The sequence below is a fragment of the Rhinolophus hipposideros genome, assembly GCF_964194185.1.
Source record: "Rhinolophus hipposideros genome assembly, chromosome: 9".
NCBI lineage: Eukaryota > Metazoa > Chordata > Mammalia > Chiroptera > Rhinolophidae > Rhinolophus > Rhinolophus hipposideros.
Window position 1 is genome coordinate 90,238,209 of NC_138055.1, and position 16,553 is coordinate 90,254,761.

Sequence of the window (16,553 nt, forward strand, 5' to 3'; positions counted from 1 at the left end):
AAGTGTCACCCGCTGGAGAAAGAACTCTGCTATGTGGCATGGAAATGTGTGAGGACATGTGTCGGTGGGAGTAGCAGGTTTGTGGGAGGCAAGGTCCTGGGGATCCCCGCCGTTGGGAGAGGCCGCCGTGTGGGGAGGGAGAAGGAGCACAGGGAGGAGGGAGGCTGACTCCTGAGTCCCCAAGAAGGACTGGTGTGGAGCTGAGGATGTTTGGACAAGGAAACTCTTTGAAGCTTTTCTCTCGTCCTCCCTCCTCTGGACCTGGTCCCCTCCCCTCCATAAAGCCATTAGCTTCTGGTGCCAGCCCTATCTCTGCTCCATCTCTCTTGGTTCCAGTCGCTGCATTCACAGACCTCCTGCCCTGAGGGACGGGGACGATTTATGGGGGGTCGAGGTTAGAGGGGGAGGGGGCGTCCTTTAGAGGAGGGGAGGTCTGTTAGGAAAGTAGGTTAGTCCACGGGGCCAGAGACCGGATCATTTCCGAGCTGACTGCATGACAAAGGGAAGGAGCAAGTTTCCTCTTTGATCTGCCCCCTGCCGGCCCCACACACCTGCCGGTTGGTGCCCCCGCCCCAGCCAAGACCTCAAGAAGAAAAACCAAAAGGGGGTGGGGACAGGCGGTGGCCCAGCTTCCCTGGATCCTGTTCAGGCCACCTTCCTCTCTTGGTGGTCCAGGATAAAAATCTGCCAGGCTGATGGCCCAAAGCACGTGCCGCCCCCACCCGGAGAGCCCGGCGACCCGGAGCTGCGGGGGCAGCGCGGTGAGATGGGGGTGGGCGCGCCAGCGAGCTGCGTGTGCGTGTGTGAGGCTGGGGGTGTTAAGCGGTCGGTCGTGGGAAGAAGGTTCACTGGGGCTGCGGGGTCACGCCCTCAATGGAAGCTAAGGGAGAAATGCAGTGGTCAGCGGAGGGCGTGCTGTGTTATATATAGACTTGCTCCAGGATCCAGACGCAGGGTTTTCCCTATGTTTTCAAGGGCTGCAGGAAAGGTGTTCCTAGGGCATACAGGCGCAGGCGGTAGTTACGAAAAGCGTGAGGCAATGGTGTGGGGGGCCTCTCCGTGCTACAAGAGAAGGGTGATTGCTTCTGGAAGACTCGTCCTTGGCACAGCTGTTCGAGGCATGGGTTAGGGAGCAGGATCTGGCAGTGCCCTCACTGCTGCTGTCTGTGCCGCTGGGACACGGGGCCCTGGTTGCGCTTCCAGGCAGGGCCCCTGAACACAGTGGAGGGGATGAGGGCCACTAGGAAGGCACTGTGCCAGCCAACAGAGCTTTAGGGACCCGTGTTTGGCTGTGGGGCTTTTACATTTCTCAGAGAAGTTGCCTTGAGAGAAAAGTGCTCACCCTTCTCCCTGCTGTTATTCCTGGTGAACAGCGGTTGAGATTTGGAAAACTTGACTAGAGTGGGAAGGAGGACTCCTGTTTAGCTGGAGGTCAGTCCAGCTCACCAATTGTTTAGTAGCCCCGCAAAAGAGAGTGGTAAGAGGGATCCATCTCTGGCTGGAGTAAGAGTTAGAGGGAAGGGCCATGGGTGGTCCTCATTTCTAGAAGGAGGGCAGGTGTGCGTTGCAACAGCCAAAGCACCTTCCTAAATGCTGCAGGGAGCCTTCTGTTCATGAAATGGTGTGTTTTCGTTTCTCTCTTCCAGTTTCTCAGCTCAATGTTTCCTTTGGAATTAGGTCCCTGGTAGGGTCTTCAGAGTTGGGAGTAAGAGAGCGCAGGGCAGTCTTGTGGTGAGAAGATGAGCCTGGGAGACGATGGTTGGAAAGAGGCTGAATTTCTCTGGGGAGCAGAAAGAGACATAGATCCATCCAGAGCTCACTCCCCTGCCGCCTGTCCCCCACTGTCGGTTACATTTCCACGTTGATTCTCCCTTAATTTCTGTTTTCTCAGGGAGCCCAGTTTTGGAAGCCGGCAGTCCCTGGGGTCTTCCCAGGGCACTGGGGAGGGCTGTGGCCGACCATGCCTGGCCTGCTGCTGCTCACCGCTGCGCTGTTCTCCAGCTGGGCTCAGCTTCCAGCAGAAGCCAGCTCCTGGTGGTGAGTGAGGGGCTGAAGTCCTACTCTACAACCTACGTCTCCTTTGGTAATTGAAATGTGGAGAAGGTCACCATGTGTCGTGATCATTCCTTTATTCAGAGCAATCCCCTCCCTCTTCCTCTTTTATCCCAGGAAAACTAGGATGGTCCTTTTTTTTTTTTCTTGAGCCCCCAGAAGTAAGGTTCCACGAGTATAAAGGATTAGTTCATTTGGCTTTTTCTCTGATCCTGTTTATATTCTCCTTTTCCTGGCCCTTCCTCCATCCCCATGGGTGGTGAGAAATATCTCTTTTGTTGCTATTGGATCGATGAGAATATTGATTTTTTTTTTTTTTTTTTTTTTTTTTTTTTTTTTGCTGGTTGGGGCAAGGAGAGTAGAATTCCTATTTTGTAAGTCTGAAGACCAGATGAGGGATTTGCAGGACCATGTGTGGCTTTCTTTTTGTGTTTTTAAGATGACTGTCATTGCCAAGTCAGCATGGAAATGGCAGGCGCTCACCACCTGTTTTGCACCGTCTGTGCCCTGCTCACATTTTTACTCAGATGGCAAATGTACAGCCTTCTCATTAACACTTTATTATATCTGTGGATAATGGGCAAAAGAGAGAGCTCCTGAACTGATAAACCGTGGGATAGAGGATGTATGGCTCAGATACGGAAGTAAAAACGTTTAGAATATGTTGTGACATATGTAAATTGGATTCGATTTTAAAGGCATAAGGGGAGTTCTCTTTAAGGGAATTTATTGCTTTTCATCACATACCCTGCACTTGGGCCCAGTGAGTAAGTCACGCGCTCTCCTATGGAGGTTTGGCCCTTCTTGCCCCCTGCCTCAAATGGATAACCCGTCTGCTCTGCTGCCTTCTCTTCCCACCCCGTCTCCTTCAAGACCCAGCTCATCCTCTGGCCATCTCCTCATAAAAGCTTCTCCGCACCTGTAAGAACTCTTTCCCTATCTGATTATCTGGATCCAGAAGTTCAAGTCTGTCTTAGGCATTTGACATCTTACCTGCCATCTGTGTTTGTGGCTCCGTTTCCCCAGTTTTCCTCCCCAGGTCCTTAGTGCAGGGCCTTGGACACAGAAAGCTCTCAGTCAATGTGTTGAATGAATGAAGTGCTGCCGCACACAGGCGTATGCTCACTCCTTGGCCTTTCCCCTTTCTGGATCGCTGCTCTAGGTCGTTAGCTATGAACCCGGTGCAGAGACCTGAGATGTTCATCATCGGTGCCCAGCCTGTGTGCAGCCAGCTTCCTGGGCTCTCCCCTGGCCAGAGAAAGCTGTGCCAGCTGTACCAGGAGCACATGGCCTACATAGGGGAGGGAGCCAAGACAGGCATCAAGGAGTGCCAGTACCAGTTCCGGCAGAGGCGGTGGAACTGCAGCACCGTGGACAACACATCTGTCTTTGGCAGGGTCATGCAGATAGGTAAGCGGCCGCCAAGACTCGGCTCAGCTAAAGGAACTGTTCACCTGGCCTGGGTGCAAGTGCGCTCTCTCAGGACGGCACAGGGAGAGCCCACCTGAGTGTCTAAGTGGGTTCTCTCCAGGCACGCAGGAGAGAGGGAGCCCCACGCAGGAGGCAGTCTCAGAGGATGTGTTAGCCTCACAGCCTGGTGACAGCCCAGTGCTCAGCTAGCCCTCTGCCTCCAGCTTCACCCTGTCCTGGGCAGCCAGCGTGTGACTCACTCGGGGAAGGGGTCAGAGCATCTGAGTTGAGTTTCAGTGAATGAGGAAACCGACCCACCACCAGTGCCCGTTGTCTCAGTCCCAGGGCCTCCTTTCAGAGCCTTGCCCTGAACGTCTATAGGCGTTTTTTCTCTTCCACTTGGACCCTGAGAGAGGAACTTTGGGCCAAATGACGATAGCTGCCATTAACCTGACCCAGATCCACTCCTGGCTTTTTCTTTTGAAAGGGTGTGTGTGTGAAAATGGGGGGAGGGGCAGACTGAAGAAGAAAGATGAGAGGGCCACCTTTTCCCAGATTCCTGTTCTCTCTCCTCTCCCACTCCTGGTCTAGGATTCTTTGGCTGCCCTATTGCTTAGATGGAGGTGTGATCTGGGGTCTAATTGTTTGAGGTTCTTTTGAAATGCAATTCTCCTCTCCCTGGCAAGAAATTGAGAAATCCGGCCCTATCCTACTGAGTCTTATCCCCAGGGCCATAAAAGGAAGGTGTTAGAGCACTGTGTTCCCTGGCTCTGTTCTCCCAGAGCAGCCTCCCTCCAAAGGAGACACTGCAGTTACCAGAGGCTGGGACTTTCCCAAGGAACGATTTTAGCAGCAGGGGAGTTAGGGAGTTGAGATTCCGGGCTGCTCTGTAATGGATACTCGGAAGTCCCCTCCCTCTCCTGACCTCTGTCCTCTGCCACCCGCATATTGACAAGTAAGGACCAAGGGAAAGTACGCTTTGAACCTTGCTTTTTCTTCCTTCCTTCCTTCTTTCCTTCTTTCCTTCCTTCCTTCCTTCCTTCCTTCCTTCCTTCCTTCCTTCCTTCCTTCCTTCTTTCCTTCCTTCATTCCTTCCTTCTTCCTTCTTTCCTTCTGTATCAACTCAAGGTCCATAAAAGGAGTGCTCATGTGTTCCCATGACAATCTTACTGGACAACTTTCCCAAAAGGCTGGACTTGGGGGTTAGGTGGGATTTCTTCATAATTTCTTTTTAAAGATTTTTGCGGAATGGAAACAGGACTTTATTGGGGAACAGTGTGTACTTCCAGGACTTTTTTCCAAGTCAAGTTGTTGTCCTTTCAGTCTTAGTTGTGGAGGGCGCAGCTCAGCTCCAGGTCCAGTTGCCGTTGCTAGTTGCAGGGGGCGCAGCCCACCATCCCTTGCAGGAGTCGGGGAATCGAACTGGCAACCTTGTGGTTGAGAGGACGCGCTCCAACCAACTGAGCCATCCGGGAGCTCAGCTCAAGGTGCTGTGTTCAGTCTTAGTTGCAGGGGGCGGGGCACAGCCCACCATCCCTTGCGGGACTCGAGGAGTTGAACTGGCAGCCTTGGGTTGAGAGCCCACTGGCCCATGTGGGAATTGCACCGGCAGCCTTCGGCATTAGGAGCATGGAGCTCTAACCGGCTGAGCCACCGGGCCGGCCATTGCTTCATAATTTATCAATTCTTCTCAAATAACTCAGTATCTGTGCCTTCTTCCTGTTAAAAGTCTTGCTCAGCAGCAACCCCTGCCCTGGATTTCTGGTGATGACACTAGGTGAAGAGAGAGGCACCCCCTAATCATATCAGGGGAATAACCTAGTGTACGCCTGCCGTTGGCTAGATCCTTTCCATGTGTCATTTTGTTGCGTGCAGGCCAAAAAGTGAGGCTTTCCTTTAGAAAGCAAAGGGTAGTCGGGAACAGAAACTCTGCTGGGTACAGGTCTGCATGATAGAATGACTTGTGAAAGCAGACTCTGTTCTGTTACCAATGGACCCCTCCTGTTTCCTTATTTTCACCGTTCCTTTTTGTAGCTTCCCTGCAGGCTTATGCTACCTGGGAAGCTCTCTTCCATTCCTGCCCCTGGGCCCTGAGAGCTCCTGGTGAGTCCTCTCCCGGCTCTCGGCTCTCGTGTGTCTTCCAAGAGTCCTTCCTTTTTCCAAGCAGCTGCAGAAGTCCGCCGCCAGAGGGCAGCAGAGCAGCTCCGAGGGAACCATAGACGCTTCGCCCAGCCTCCGCCCAGAAAAGCGTGGAGACACCTACTTGGTAGCTGGCACAGCGAGGGCAGGATATTGTCCTCCTCTCGCCCATTGTCCTACTACAGCAAGGTCTCTCTGTTAGCTCCATGGATGCTGGTTTATTTGCCTTTACCCTTGAGATGGTTTGAGTTTCCACTCTGAATTGTTTTGTATGTAGAGACCCTTTCCCTCCTCCTCATTGCTTACCATTCTGAAACCCAAGTTACCTCCTGCTTGCTGAGAGTAGCACTGGTAGTCTGTCTTTACCAGGCTGACCAGAGACGCAAATGCTGCCCCATGAAGGCAGAGCTATCTGCACTCAGGGCCTGATGTTGCCCCTCTGCCCCCAAAAGAGGCAGAGTGATTGCAAGAGACAGCTAATTCACCCCAGGACAGATTGGGGTCCCCAACTGTGCTGATAGGTGAGGACCATCAGAGCTAATAATGCTCAGCTGCAGGTACACTATTTTAAAAGGCACTTCTGAGAGGGGTGATTTCAGCTCTCGTAAGCACGTTTGCTAAAGAATGAAAGCAGAAACCAGAGATATGTAGCTTGGAAAAGGAAACATGGAAGGCATATTAGTTATTTTCAAATACCGAAGGGCTGTCAGATGGAAAAAGGGTTAGACGATCTATCTCCAGCAGGCAGAAGTTACAGGAGGGTTTATTTAAGCTTAACACAAGAAAGAACGTTGTGGTGATTAGCGTCATTAGAAAAAGATGGAATTGGTTGCCTTGAGAACCCACCCCGCTTCTCTGAGGAATGCTGTAAAAGGAATCCACTGCCCACAGTGGATGGAATGTGGATGGAGGCTGCAGCTTCAGAGGCTCCTTCCTGCCCCAGGAAGTCAGGTCAGCGGGCCGAAGCCCGATTTTAGGAAGACTTCGGGCCGACTCCTCCCTGAGAGCCTCTGCCTGCCTGCCCATCCTGGGAGTTCACACTCAGTCAGACTCCCCTGGTCTCTGGCTGTGTTCAGCACTGACTCAGACGTCTGATGGCTAAATCATGAGCAGGACTTCCTGTATCATCTGGGTTTCTCTTGGACTGCTCCTACTCCACAACTGACCAGAAGCTGACCCCCACTTAACTGAGAAAAACTGACCTGCGCAGTATGGTCTGGTTACTAACGTTGCTGTGTCATGCCTAGAAGATCGAAAAGTAGGGTAAGGTGGGAGATCACTCTAACCTATTACTGATTGCAAGCTGCTTCCCTCTCCATGTGCCAAGACAGAAGTGTGGGGTCTCTACTTCGGACCATAGTGATGTAGGACAGGAGACAGTGAGGACAGGAGAAGCTGCCTGGTTTAACAGCTGGGGTCAGGCCTGAATCTGTGTCCTGCTGAGAACCCTCCCTTCCTTCCATACCTGAGTCCATGCGAGGATTTTTTATTATTTCTTACAACACCTTTATTGAAATACGATTTGTGTACCATACAGTTTACCATTTAGGAGTATATAGTTCAGTGTATATTCACAAGATTGTGCAACCAGCACCACTATCTAATTCCAGAACACTTTTATAATCCTGTAAGGAAACTACATACCCATTAGTGGTCTTCATTCCTCCACTCTCCTACCCAAACCCTAGGTCACCACTAATCTTTCTGTCTTTATGAGTTTTCGTATTATGGACATTTCATATAAATGGGATCATACAATATGTGGCTAAGTGGTTCACTTAACGTAACAATTTCAAGGTTCATCCATGTTGTACCGTGTTTCCCCGAAAATAAGACCTAACCAGAAAATAAGCCCTAGCATGATTTTTCAGGATGACCTGAACATAAGCCCTAATGTGTCTTTTGAAACAAAACTTAACATAAGACCCGGTCTTATTTTTGGGGAAACACGGTAGCATGTACCTGTACTTTAGTACTTTCTATGGCTGTATAACATTCCGTTGTACGGAAAATGACACCTTTTCTTTACCCATTCACCTGCTGATGGACAGTATGAGTTGTTTCCATCTTTTAGCTATGATGAATAATGCTGCAGTGAACATTCATGTATAAGTTTTCATATAGACATGTTTTCATTCATCTTGGATATATTCTTAGGAGTGGAATTGCTGGATCATATGGTAACTCTACGTTTAACCTTTTGAGGAGATGCCAGACTGTTTTCCAAAGCAGCTGTACCATTTAATGTTCCCTGCAGCACTACGTGAGGGTTCCAGTTTTTCTATATCCTCACCAACTTGTTATTAGTTATCTTTTTTATTATAGTCATCCTTATGGATGTGAAGTGGCGTCTCTGTGATTTTGATTTGCATTGCCCTGATGACTGAGTATTACTTTTTATAAACATTTTTATGTCAGTAGAGCATACATCATGTGAGTTTTAAGTGGCTCACTACAGCAATAAAGAGGAATACAGTTCAGGTTTTCTACTAGAAATAATCTAGACATTTGGAGAGACCCTGCTGAATGGCCCAGAGAGGCGGTTCCCAGTGCCCTGGTGTCAGGAGGCCGTGTGGACCCTGTCAGAGACAGGGAGATAACTCGGATGATTCTGGGCATAGTAACTCTCCACTCCTGGCTTCTGACACTGTCTAGCTAGATAATGGCAGCAATCAAAAGACAGAGGTGTGGCTCATAGGGTGGTGAAAAACTGGCACCTGTGGAAGAGAGGTTTTTGTGAGGTCCCATGGTTTCTAGTCAGTCCCATTCTATCCGTCTGACATGTTCCCTAAATTCCTTAATACCTGCTCTCCCCTTCATTTAGAGCTGCCTCCGAGGAACCTACTGGCATGTCTGTGTAGCTCAGGGCTGGAGGGAGTCATTCAGTTGGTTCGTTCACAGGGCAGAGGAGGTGACTTCAGCTCCTGATGGAGAGAAGTTTGAAACCACTAGAGCCATGGGAAGGGAGGTGCTCTGTCCTGACACTGCTTCCCTTCCTGGAGTGTTACAGCCAAGGCACTGGTTGGGTCCAGGGGAGGCAGAGGGGAAGGACAGCTTCCACTGGAGATCCGACCTCCCTCACCATCCTTCTTCCTTCTCTTGCAGGGAGCCGTGAGACGGCCTTCACCCACGCAGTCAGCGCAGCCGGGGTGGTGAACGCCATCAGCCGGGCTTGCCGGGAGGGCGAGCTCTCCACGTGTGGCTGCAGCCGGACAGCACGGCCCAAGGACCTTCCCAGGGACTGGCTGTGGGGTGGCTGTGGGGACAATGTGGAGTACGGCTACCGCTTTGCTAAAGAGTTTGTGGACGCCCGAGAACGGGAGAAGAACTTTGCCAAGGGATCGGAAGAGCAGGGCCGGGTACTCATGAACCTGCAGAACAACGAGGCGGGTCGAAGGGTAAGCTGGACCTCCCTCCGCCACCCACCTGGCCCCCAACCCTCCACACACACCGCAGACCACCTGGGCTGCTCTGGGCTGAGCTCTGAGCCGTAGCCTGGTGGTCTGGCCATCCAGGAAGGGGGCTGGCCTGATTTGGGAGATTCTTACCTATGACTACTGACCGAGATGCCCACATTATTGGACTAATACCTTTCAAAAAGTCCCATTTCCCATCGGGCACATGCACTTGTCATTTCTTTAGCCCTGTTTATTTCTCCATAGGACATCTCTTCCTGTAGCATTTGGGTGCGGTCTTAGGATCAGAATTCCAGTAGAGTTCTTGTCTTGACTGCCCCTTCTTTGTAATTTGAACAGATAGGGTGATTGGAAATGAGGCTGTTAGGCTTCATCTATGGTTTATGATTTCTTAAAAGCTCAGGGAAAAGTGGAGCTGTCTTCAGAACTATCGTCATACATATGTGTGCAGAAACCCAGTCCAGCAGCTCATTTAGGTCTAATGGTAAACACAGTTCTGTGCTAGGAGCCTTAACACATGTGGAATGTGAAGGACAGCCATCCCTTGATGGCTCAAGGAGACAGCCTCACCGGGCTCACATAAGATACCGTGTTTTCCCGAAAATAAGACCTAGCTGGACAATCAGCTCTAATGCGTCTTTTGGAGCAAAAATTAATATAAGACCCGATATGATATGATATATGATATGATACGATACGATATGATATGATATAAGACTGGGTCTTATATTAGACCTGGTATTATATTGTGTTATATTATGTTATGTTATGTTATATCATATTATGTTGTATTATATAAGACCAGGCCTTACAGTAAAATAAGACCAGGTCTTATATTAATGTTTGTTCCAAAAGACGCGTTAGAACTGGTTGTCCAGCTTACTTTTGGGGAAACACGGTGGGATGCTCTCTGTGAGCCTCATTTCAGTAGAAACTAAAATGGAGGTCTTGAGGTGAGCTTGCTGTATTGTCCGTGCAGAGCGTACCTGGGCAATAGTGTTTTCCGTGGTGCGCTGGGGAGTGTCCACGGCTCTGCCTGTGCCTTCTCACGAAGACCCACCTCTGAGCACGTGCTCTGGACTCCTCTGTCCTTTGCTGCCCTCTGAGGCGTCTGCCCCAGGAAACGGGGTCGTGCAGCGTCTGCAGTGTGAAGGGCAGTGTGGACATGTATCCCGGTCTCCCGGTGGACACGTCTGAGGTGGGAGTGCCTGCTGGGGGGACCCTGTCCTGACAGAGGCCAGAGGACCACAGGCCTCTCACAGACTTCTTTCTGGGAGTGTTGTCCACACTCAGCTCTATGTCACGTCAGCTGGCTCGGGGGGCCCAGGCAGGGTACTTCAGTGAGAGCAAAGACAAACTAATTAAAAAATGAGAACAGCGGTTTCTTGAAAGGAAATAAATCCAGAAATTTAATGTTGGTTCATTGGTGATTCGGTAACAGGATATGGATATATTTCGAAAAATGTGTTTGTATATCAATGTTTTAAAATTAAGTCATGTTTTATAGGCGTGCATAGCAAATCAATGGGACTAGAAATGTGTTTTACATGTGTCGCCCGTATATATCACATAACCCGAGGCTAGTTGTTTTTTAGCCACGTGTGGGTGTGTGTAGGGTGGTAATAACTCGTGGTGGTGAGACGGGTTCTGGTTGGTGCTCTGAACTGTGGTTGTTACGGTGTAAACTGGGGAAGACAGACCAGAATGGTCTTAGGTCCGTGGGGCCGCCCCAGTCTCCAGCAGCCCCTCTCTTCAGCAGTCCGCTAGCCAGTCTTCTGCTGTCTAACCATGAGGAAGGGAGAGAACTTGGTGAAAAAGGTTAAGATCTTCACTTTATCTCCCGAATGCCCAAACTGCATTCATTTTTCAGGGTCCCAGTTCACATACTACCAACTCCTTGAATCGTTCCCATCTCCCATAGATGTAGTCTCCCTGCGTTGCTCTGCAGTGGAGCATTTGTGCTTTACCTGGGGTGTGGCTTACTCTGCCTCCTGTCATGGGCTGTAGGTGCCCCAGGACCACAGCACAGGGCTCACAGTGCAAATAGGTTCAGCTTCAGCGTCACAGGGCTCACAGCGTAGACTTCTTTGCAGCAACTCTTCCTGGCTGGGCGCATGTGAATATGCAGACTAAAGTTTTTATATTGCTTCCTAGTGAGAGGTCACATTCATGGAAGGCTATTTCCTGTCTGTGCTCTGAGCTGTCCTTGGGGCATTGCAACATATGCTGAGGTGACTAGGCATTCATCCTAATCTGGGCCCCTTTCAGTCTCAGTCTTGACCCCACTTCTGCTGGCTCCTCGTTTTATTGCCCTTAATTGTTTGTTTGTTTGTACTGGGCCCTTATCTTGGCAGGACCTTCCCTTCCATCTGCCCTGTTTCTTGCAATCCCCTGTCTGTCTCCCTATCTTTGGCCCCTTCCTCCAGCCCCACACCTCTTCCACATCCCTTTATCTCTCCCTTTGCCTGTCTGCTCCACACGAGGAATTCTTGTCCCTCTGTTTTGTATCCCCTCTCCAAGGAGCAGGCCTAGGCCATCAGTCACCATCTCAAGCCAGAGGTATTCACCTCCCACCTCTTCACACCTACACAAAAAGTTTCTCAGGAAGGATGAAGTGGTGCCAGGGATTAAAAATTCCCTGGACTGAGTATGATGCTAAGTGAAATGAGTCCGACAGAAAACGCAGAGAACCCTGTGATTTCACTGATATGTGGTATATAAACCCAAAACAACAAAAGAACAAGACAAACAAATGAGAAACAACAACTCATAGACACAGACAATAGTTTAGTGGTTACCAGAGGGTAAGGGGGTGGGGGGTGGGGGGTGAGGGTAAAGGGGATCAAATATATGGTGATGGAAGGAGAACTGACTCTGGGTGGTGATCACACAATGGGATTTATAGATGATGTAATACAGAATTGTACACCTGAAATCTATGTAAATTTACTAACAATTGTCACCCCAATAAATTTAATAATAAAAAAAAATTCCCTGGACTAAGATTTGACAACCAGATTTTTTTTTTTTTAACAGAGTAACTGGGATGTGACCTCTTGACCACAGAGTAAATCTTGGGCATACTTTACTAGAAATTTCTTTTGGCCTTTCAGAGTCTCCAGGAACTCCATTTTTAGATATTGATGGCCAGAACAGTGGGTTGATACTGCCTTGTCACTCAGAGGCTCCTAAGCATTTTCCAGATAAAAGCTGCCTAATCTTTGTGACATTCCTGTCAGTTACCAAACTCAGTCACACCATTAGGCAGAAGTGGAAGAAGGACTTAGAGAGGGATTTTCACGGGCAAGATGTAAAACTAAAAAAAAAAAAAAAAAAATTTATTGTTTTTTCTGTTAGCAGGAAAGGCCCCAAATTGGGATCTCCCAATTCTCCTACAAGTGGAACATACATACATACATACATACATACATACATACATATATATATTATCGATAATAAAATATTTTAACATATTATGTCTACATTACCTCTACAGTCTTTCTTCCTAGAGGAAGGATGGAATGAATGTCTAAATAGTGAGGGTCAGTGACACGCTTCCTCCAGGATTTGTTTTACCGAATTTTTCTCCTTACTCTGTGAGGTCTTGCTTTGACTCTTCCCCCCCAAATCTCCCTAAGTGTTTGCTCCCAGTGGAGATGCTTATCCTGTTCCCTTAGTCCCGCAGGGGCAGGTACACAGTTTTCAGCCCTTAATGCTTCCTGTTTCTGGCAGCGCCAGGTGACCCCCATCTACACCGAGGACCATTTCCAGAGGAATGTCAGGCTCCAGCCCAGACTGGGGATTTGTGCCAGAAGGATAATTGCAGGCTCTGTCTTTGAAGTGCCTTTTGGAATGGGGTGTCGCCTTGGGTCTGGAGCTGCCAGCCGAGGGCCGGTGCCTTTCACCTCAGGGAGGAGCCTCACTTCCTTCTCCACCCTAAGCTGTTTTTCCTTCTCCACCCTAAGCTGTTTTTAAGCCCCAAGACTGGAGTGCAGAAGTGCTGGACATTCTGAGTCCCTTCTGGGTGGCCCTGAGCAGTATTCAGGCTCTCTAGAGCCTCAAGTTTTCCACCATAAAATAGCGGGAATAATTCCATACCAGGAAAAAGAATCAGGAAGCGTTTTGACAGCAGTAACGTGAGCTGATGATGGTTAAGCTGTTTCTTGCACCTGCAGTGGTCTCTGCACAATGCTGAATAAAGACACAATCTGGGGACTCTTGAAAAGAAATCTGAGAAAAACCCTTGAAAAATGAGTCTGTACTCACTTGGTGACAATAGCTGTGGCATAAGAAAATGTTCTGCAGCGTGCTTGCATTTTTATCCTGCCATCTGCACTTCTGGGCCTGCTGCCAGGGTTATTTGACACAATGCATCAATATGCTTTCATTGAAAAGCACTTTGTAAGCAGCTTTCTGGTCTACTCTTGTTTTTTACATTTTGATTTGGGATAACCCAAGTTCAAATCCACTCCACATGTTGTGGTTCAGTGACTTCTGGGGAGGATTTGTTTTCAAATGAATCACCCCCAGAGGGGGGCCCACTGACCTGCTCCTCCACTGCATGGCCTCCACATTCGTGGCCTCTCCCAGGGGTGGGGGAGGGGGAGGGGAGTGGTCTTGTTCACAGATATGATGTCGTTTACAGTGAGCTTCTGATGACTCCATGGAGTTAATGACCCAATAGTAATACAGATAAGGGGACCTTTTAATTCTTGGGGGATCTGGCAGGGGCAGGAGAGCTTGGGCTAACGGGGCCATGCCTGCAGTTTCTGTTACAAGCTTGTCATGTGACTGGGTTCTTTTTTCTGACTTCTGCTCCACATCTTGTGAAAGCTGGACACATTGTGCTGGTTTTTATTTGTTTGCTTGAGACTTTGATCAGGATAGAAATATCATTTTTTCCTGATGGTAAAGATGACACATTTACTGTAACAAATTTCGAGTGATAAGAAGTGGATACAGTAGAAAGGGCGCACCCCACATGCCTGCCCTCCTGTAGTTGACCAGACATGGAGCTAGCCAGCCGCCCCAGCATTTTTCTTTGTAAGTGCTCCTTTTGTCTGTTTTCTTTTTTTTTTTTTTAAAGATATTTTATCTTTTATTTTTTTTTTATACGTTTTTTTTTAATTTATTTTTTTGTTGAGAGCCCACTGGCCCATGTGGGAATTGAACCCGCAGCCTTCGGAGTTAGGAGCACGGAGCTCTAACCGCCTGCCCCACCGGGCCGGCCCCTCCTTTTATCTGTTTTCAGTCTGAGCAACTTTGGACCCTGGAAAGATCTTTGCCTACATTTGAAAAACAGCCCACCCCTCCCCCATGAGCCTCTCTCTGTACTTGGCCTCTGGCTGCTCTGGCCACCCTCGGGACACCTTTCATCTGGGATGCACCTTCTCATTCCCTGCTTTCTCCCCACCCTCCCAGGCTGTGTATAAGACGGCAGATGTAGCCTGCAAGTGCCATGGCGTCTCTGGGTCCTGCAGCCTCAAGACCTGCTGGCTCCAGCTGGCCGAGTTCCGCAAGGTGGGGGACCAGCTGAAGGAGAAGTATGACAGTGCGGCCGCCGTGCGCATCAGCCGCAGAGGCAAGCTGGAGCTGGTCAACAGCCGCTTCAACCCGCCCACCCCCGAGGACCTGGTGTACGTGGACCCCAGCCCTGACTACTGCCTGCGCAACGAGACCACGGGCTCCCTGGGCACCCAGGGCCGCCTCTGCAACAAGACCTCGGAGGGCATGGACGGCTGCGAGCTCATGTGCTGCGGCCGTGGCTACGACCAGTTCAAGAGCGTCCAGGTGGAACGCTGCCACTGCAAGTTCCACTGGTGCTGCTTCGTCAAGTGCAAGAAGTGCACGGAGGTCGTCGACCAGTACGTCTGTAAATAGCTGGGGCACCCCACCCCACCCCCCGGCACTCTCCTCCACTCTGCCTCACAGAAGTTTATATTATATAAATCTATATAAATATATTTTATATTTGTATAAATGAATGGATGGATGATAAATAATTAAGAGAAGAAAACGGAAAGGAAAAGCTTATTTAAGAGATGCCGGAGATCTTTGAGGATGGACTTTGCTGGTTCTCAACTTCCAGTGGACGGAGCAAAGGTCTTTCTTTCCCTCCATTTGGCGGGGACTCTCAGGATGTAGGGACTTGGGAATATTCGCTGTCTATCCACCATGACCTTGAGAGAGGTGGTGGTTAGATGGAGAAAATGACTTTGTCTGGAAGGCTGGAGTCTTTGCTGGGTAGGTGACTGCCCCGTAACCCCAGCCTTTGGGGGAAAAGGCCCTGTGGAAGGGGGCTGGAACTCAGCTTAAACCTCTGCATCTTCAGGGTCTTGCCCGGAATATTGATCGGTTCTGTGCCAGGGCCAGTGCTTTCCTGCCTTTTCATTGGTGTGCATACTTGCAGAATCCACGTGACAGGAATGAGGAGAGGTCCGATGTCATCTCTGCCCGGTGACTACAATGGGACCCGCCCCACCCCAGACTCCCGGGCCTGTCTTGCCAGTGACAATTACTCTTCCTCCAGAGTTCACTAGCTCCTGCCACAAGTTCCCACACCAGGAGGAAAGGGGGTCATTTGGCCTGCCACGTCAGGAAAGATACAAACTGACTATTTGTGCCTGAGCTGCAGAAAGCTGGGTGCATAACCAGACTGAGAGAACATTGCACTGTGCTCCCACATGGGAGAGGAAGCTCGTGATGCTGCTGCTGTCACCTCCTCCATCCAGGGAGGCCTCACGAACGACAGGAAGCGGAGCTAGGTCAGGCTCGCCTGGCCTGGCGTGGTCTCTTCATCTCTGCCCCAGATGTACAGTTTCTCTCTGACATTAAATACCCTTCACTGAAGTTTCTCTCCCTTTCCTTATTTGGACACATGATTATCTTTCCTGAGTCTCCTCTTATTTTTGCCCCAATCCTTAGAACCCTGCTATATGGTACATACTCATATGGAAGAGGTTAGGGAAAACTGAGACTTTTCAGAGTTCTAGTTTGGTGATTAGAGACAGGGACGGGAGAATGTTAGGAGAATGAAATAGGTAATGCATTGAAATGCTGTCCCCAAGGGCTCACACAAATGCTCAATAAATGGTAGCTATTACTATTACTATTCTGAATTAAAAAAATCAGAGATTTAAGTTGAAACATCGCATTTACCTTCCCCTTTCTCTTCTTCCTCCGTGGACAGCCTGCCAAGTTACCGTGAGTTATGTACCGGATCTTTGGCAAAGCACAGGCTGTGGAATGCTCTCTGCCGCTCCCCTGCATTGCCAGTTCCAGCTTTGGCTGCGGTAGCTGGGGCCAGAAGAGGGAATAAGGCAGCGCTCAGGGATCTGGGAAGGGAGATGCTATAGCCCAGAAAAGGAGGAAGGACTTCCTGGGAGACAGTGATTCACGGGGCACTGGAGTGACCAGCTTGCAGATGAGCTAGTAACCCATAAAGACACCAGTTTTATTCTAGAAAAGTTTACTTCTGGGGAAATAACAGAATTATGCAATTAACTTTAGGTTATAATGAGCAAATGATACTACAAA

General features: G+C 49.5%; 1 protein-coding gene across 1 annotated transcript; it reads left to right on the top strand.

The window, feature by feature from the left end:
• Nucleotides 1-1,947: 1,947 nt before the first annotated feature.
• On the top strand, nt 1,948-14,897 carry WNT5B (Wnt family member 5B; the record flags this gene model as incomplete). The annotated part of the gene is made up of 4 exons (XM_081059585.1): nt 1,948-2,037; nt 3,215-3,462; nt 8,707-8,999; nt 14,439-14,897. Exons 1-4 carry the CDS (start codon nt 1,961-1,963, stop codon nt 14,895-14,897), a joined length of 1,077 nt encoding a protein of 358 aa, XP_080915711.1. The 5' UTR covers nt 1,948-1,960.
• Nucleotides 14,898-16,553: the final 1,656 nt, after the last annotated feature.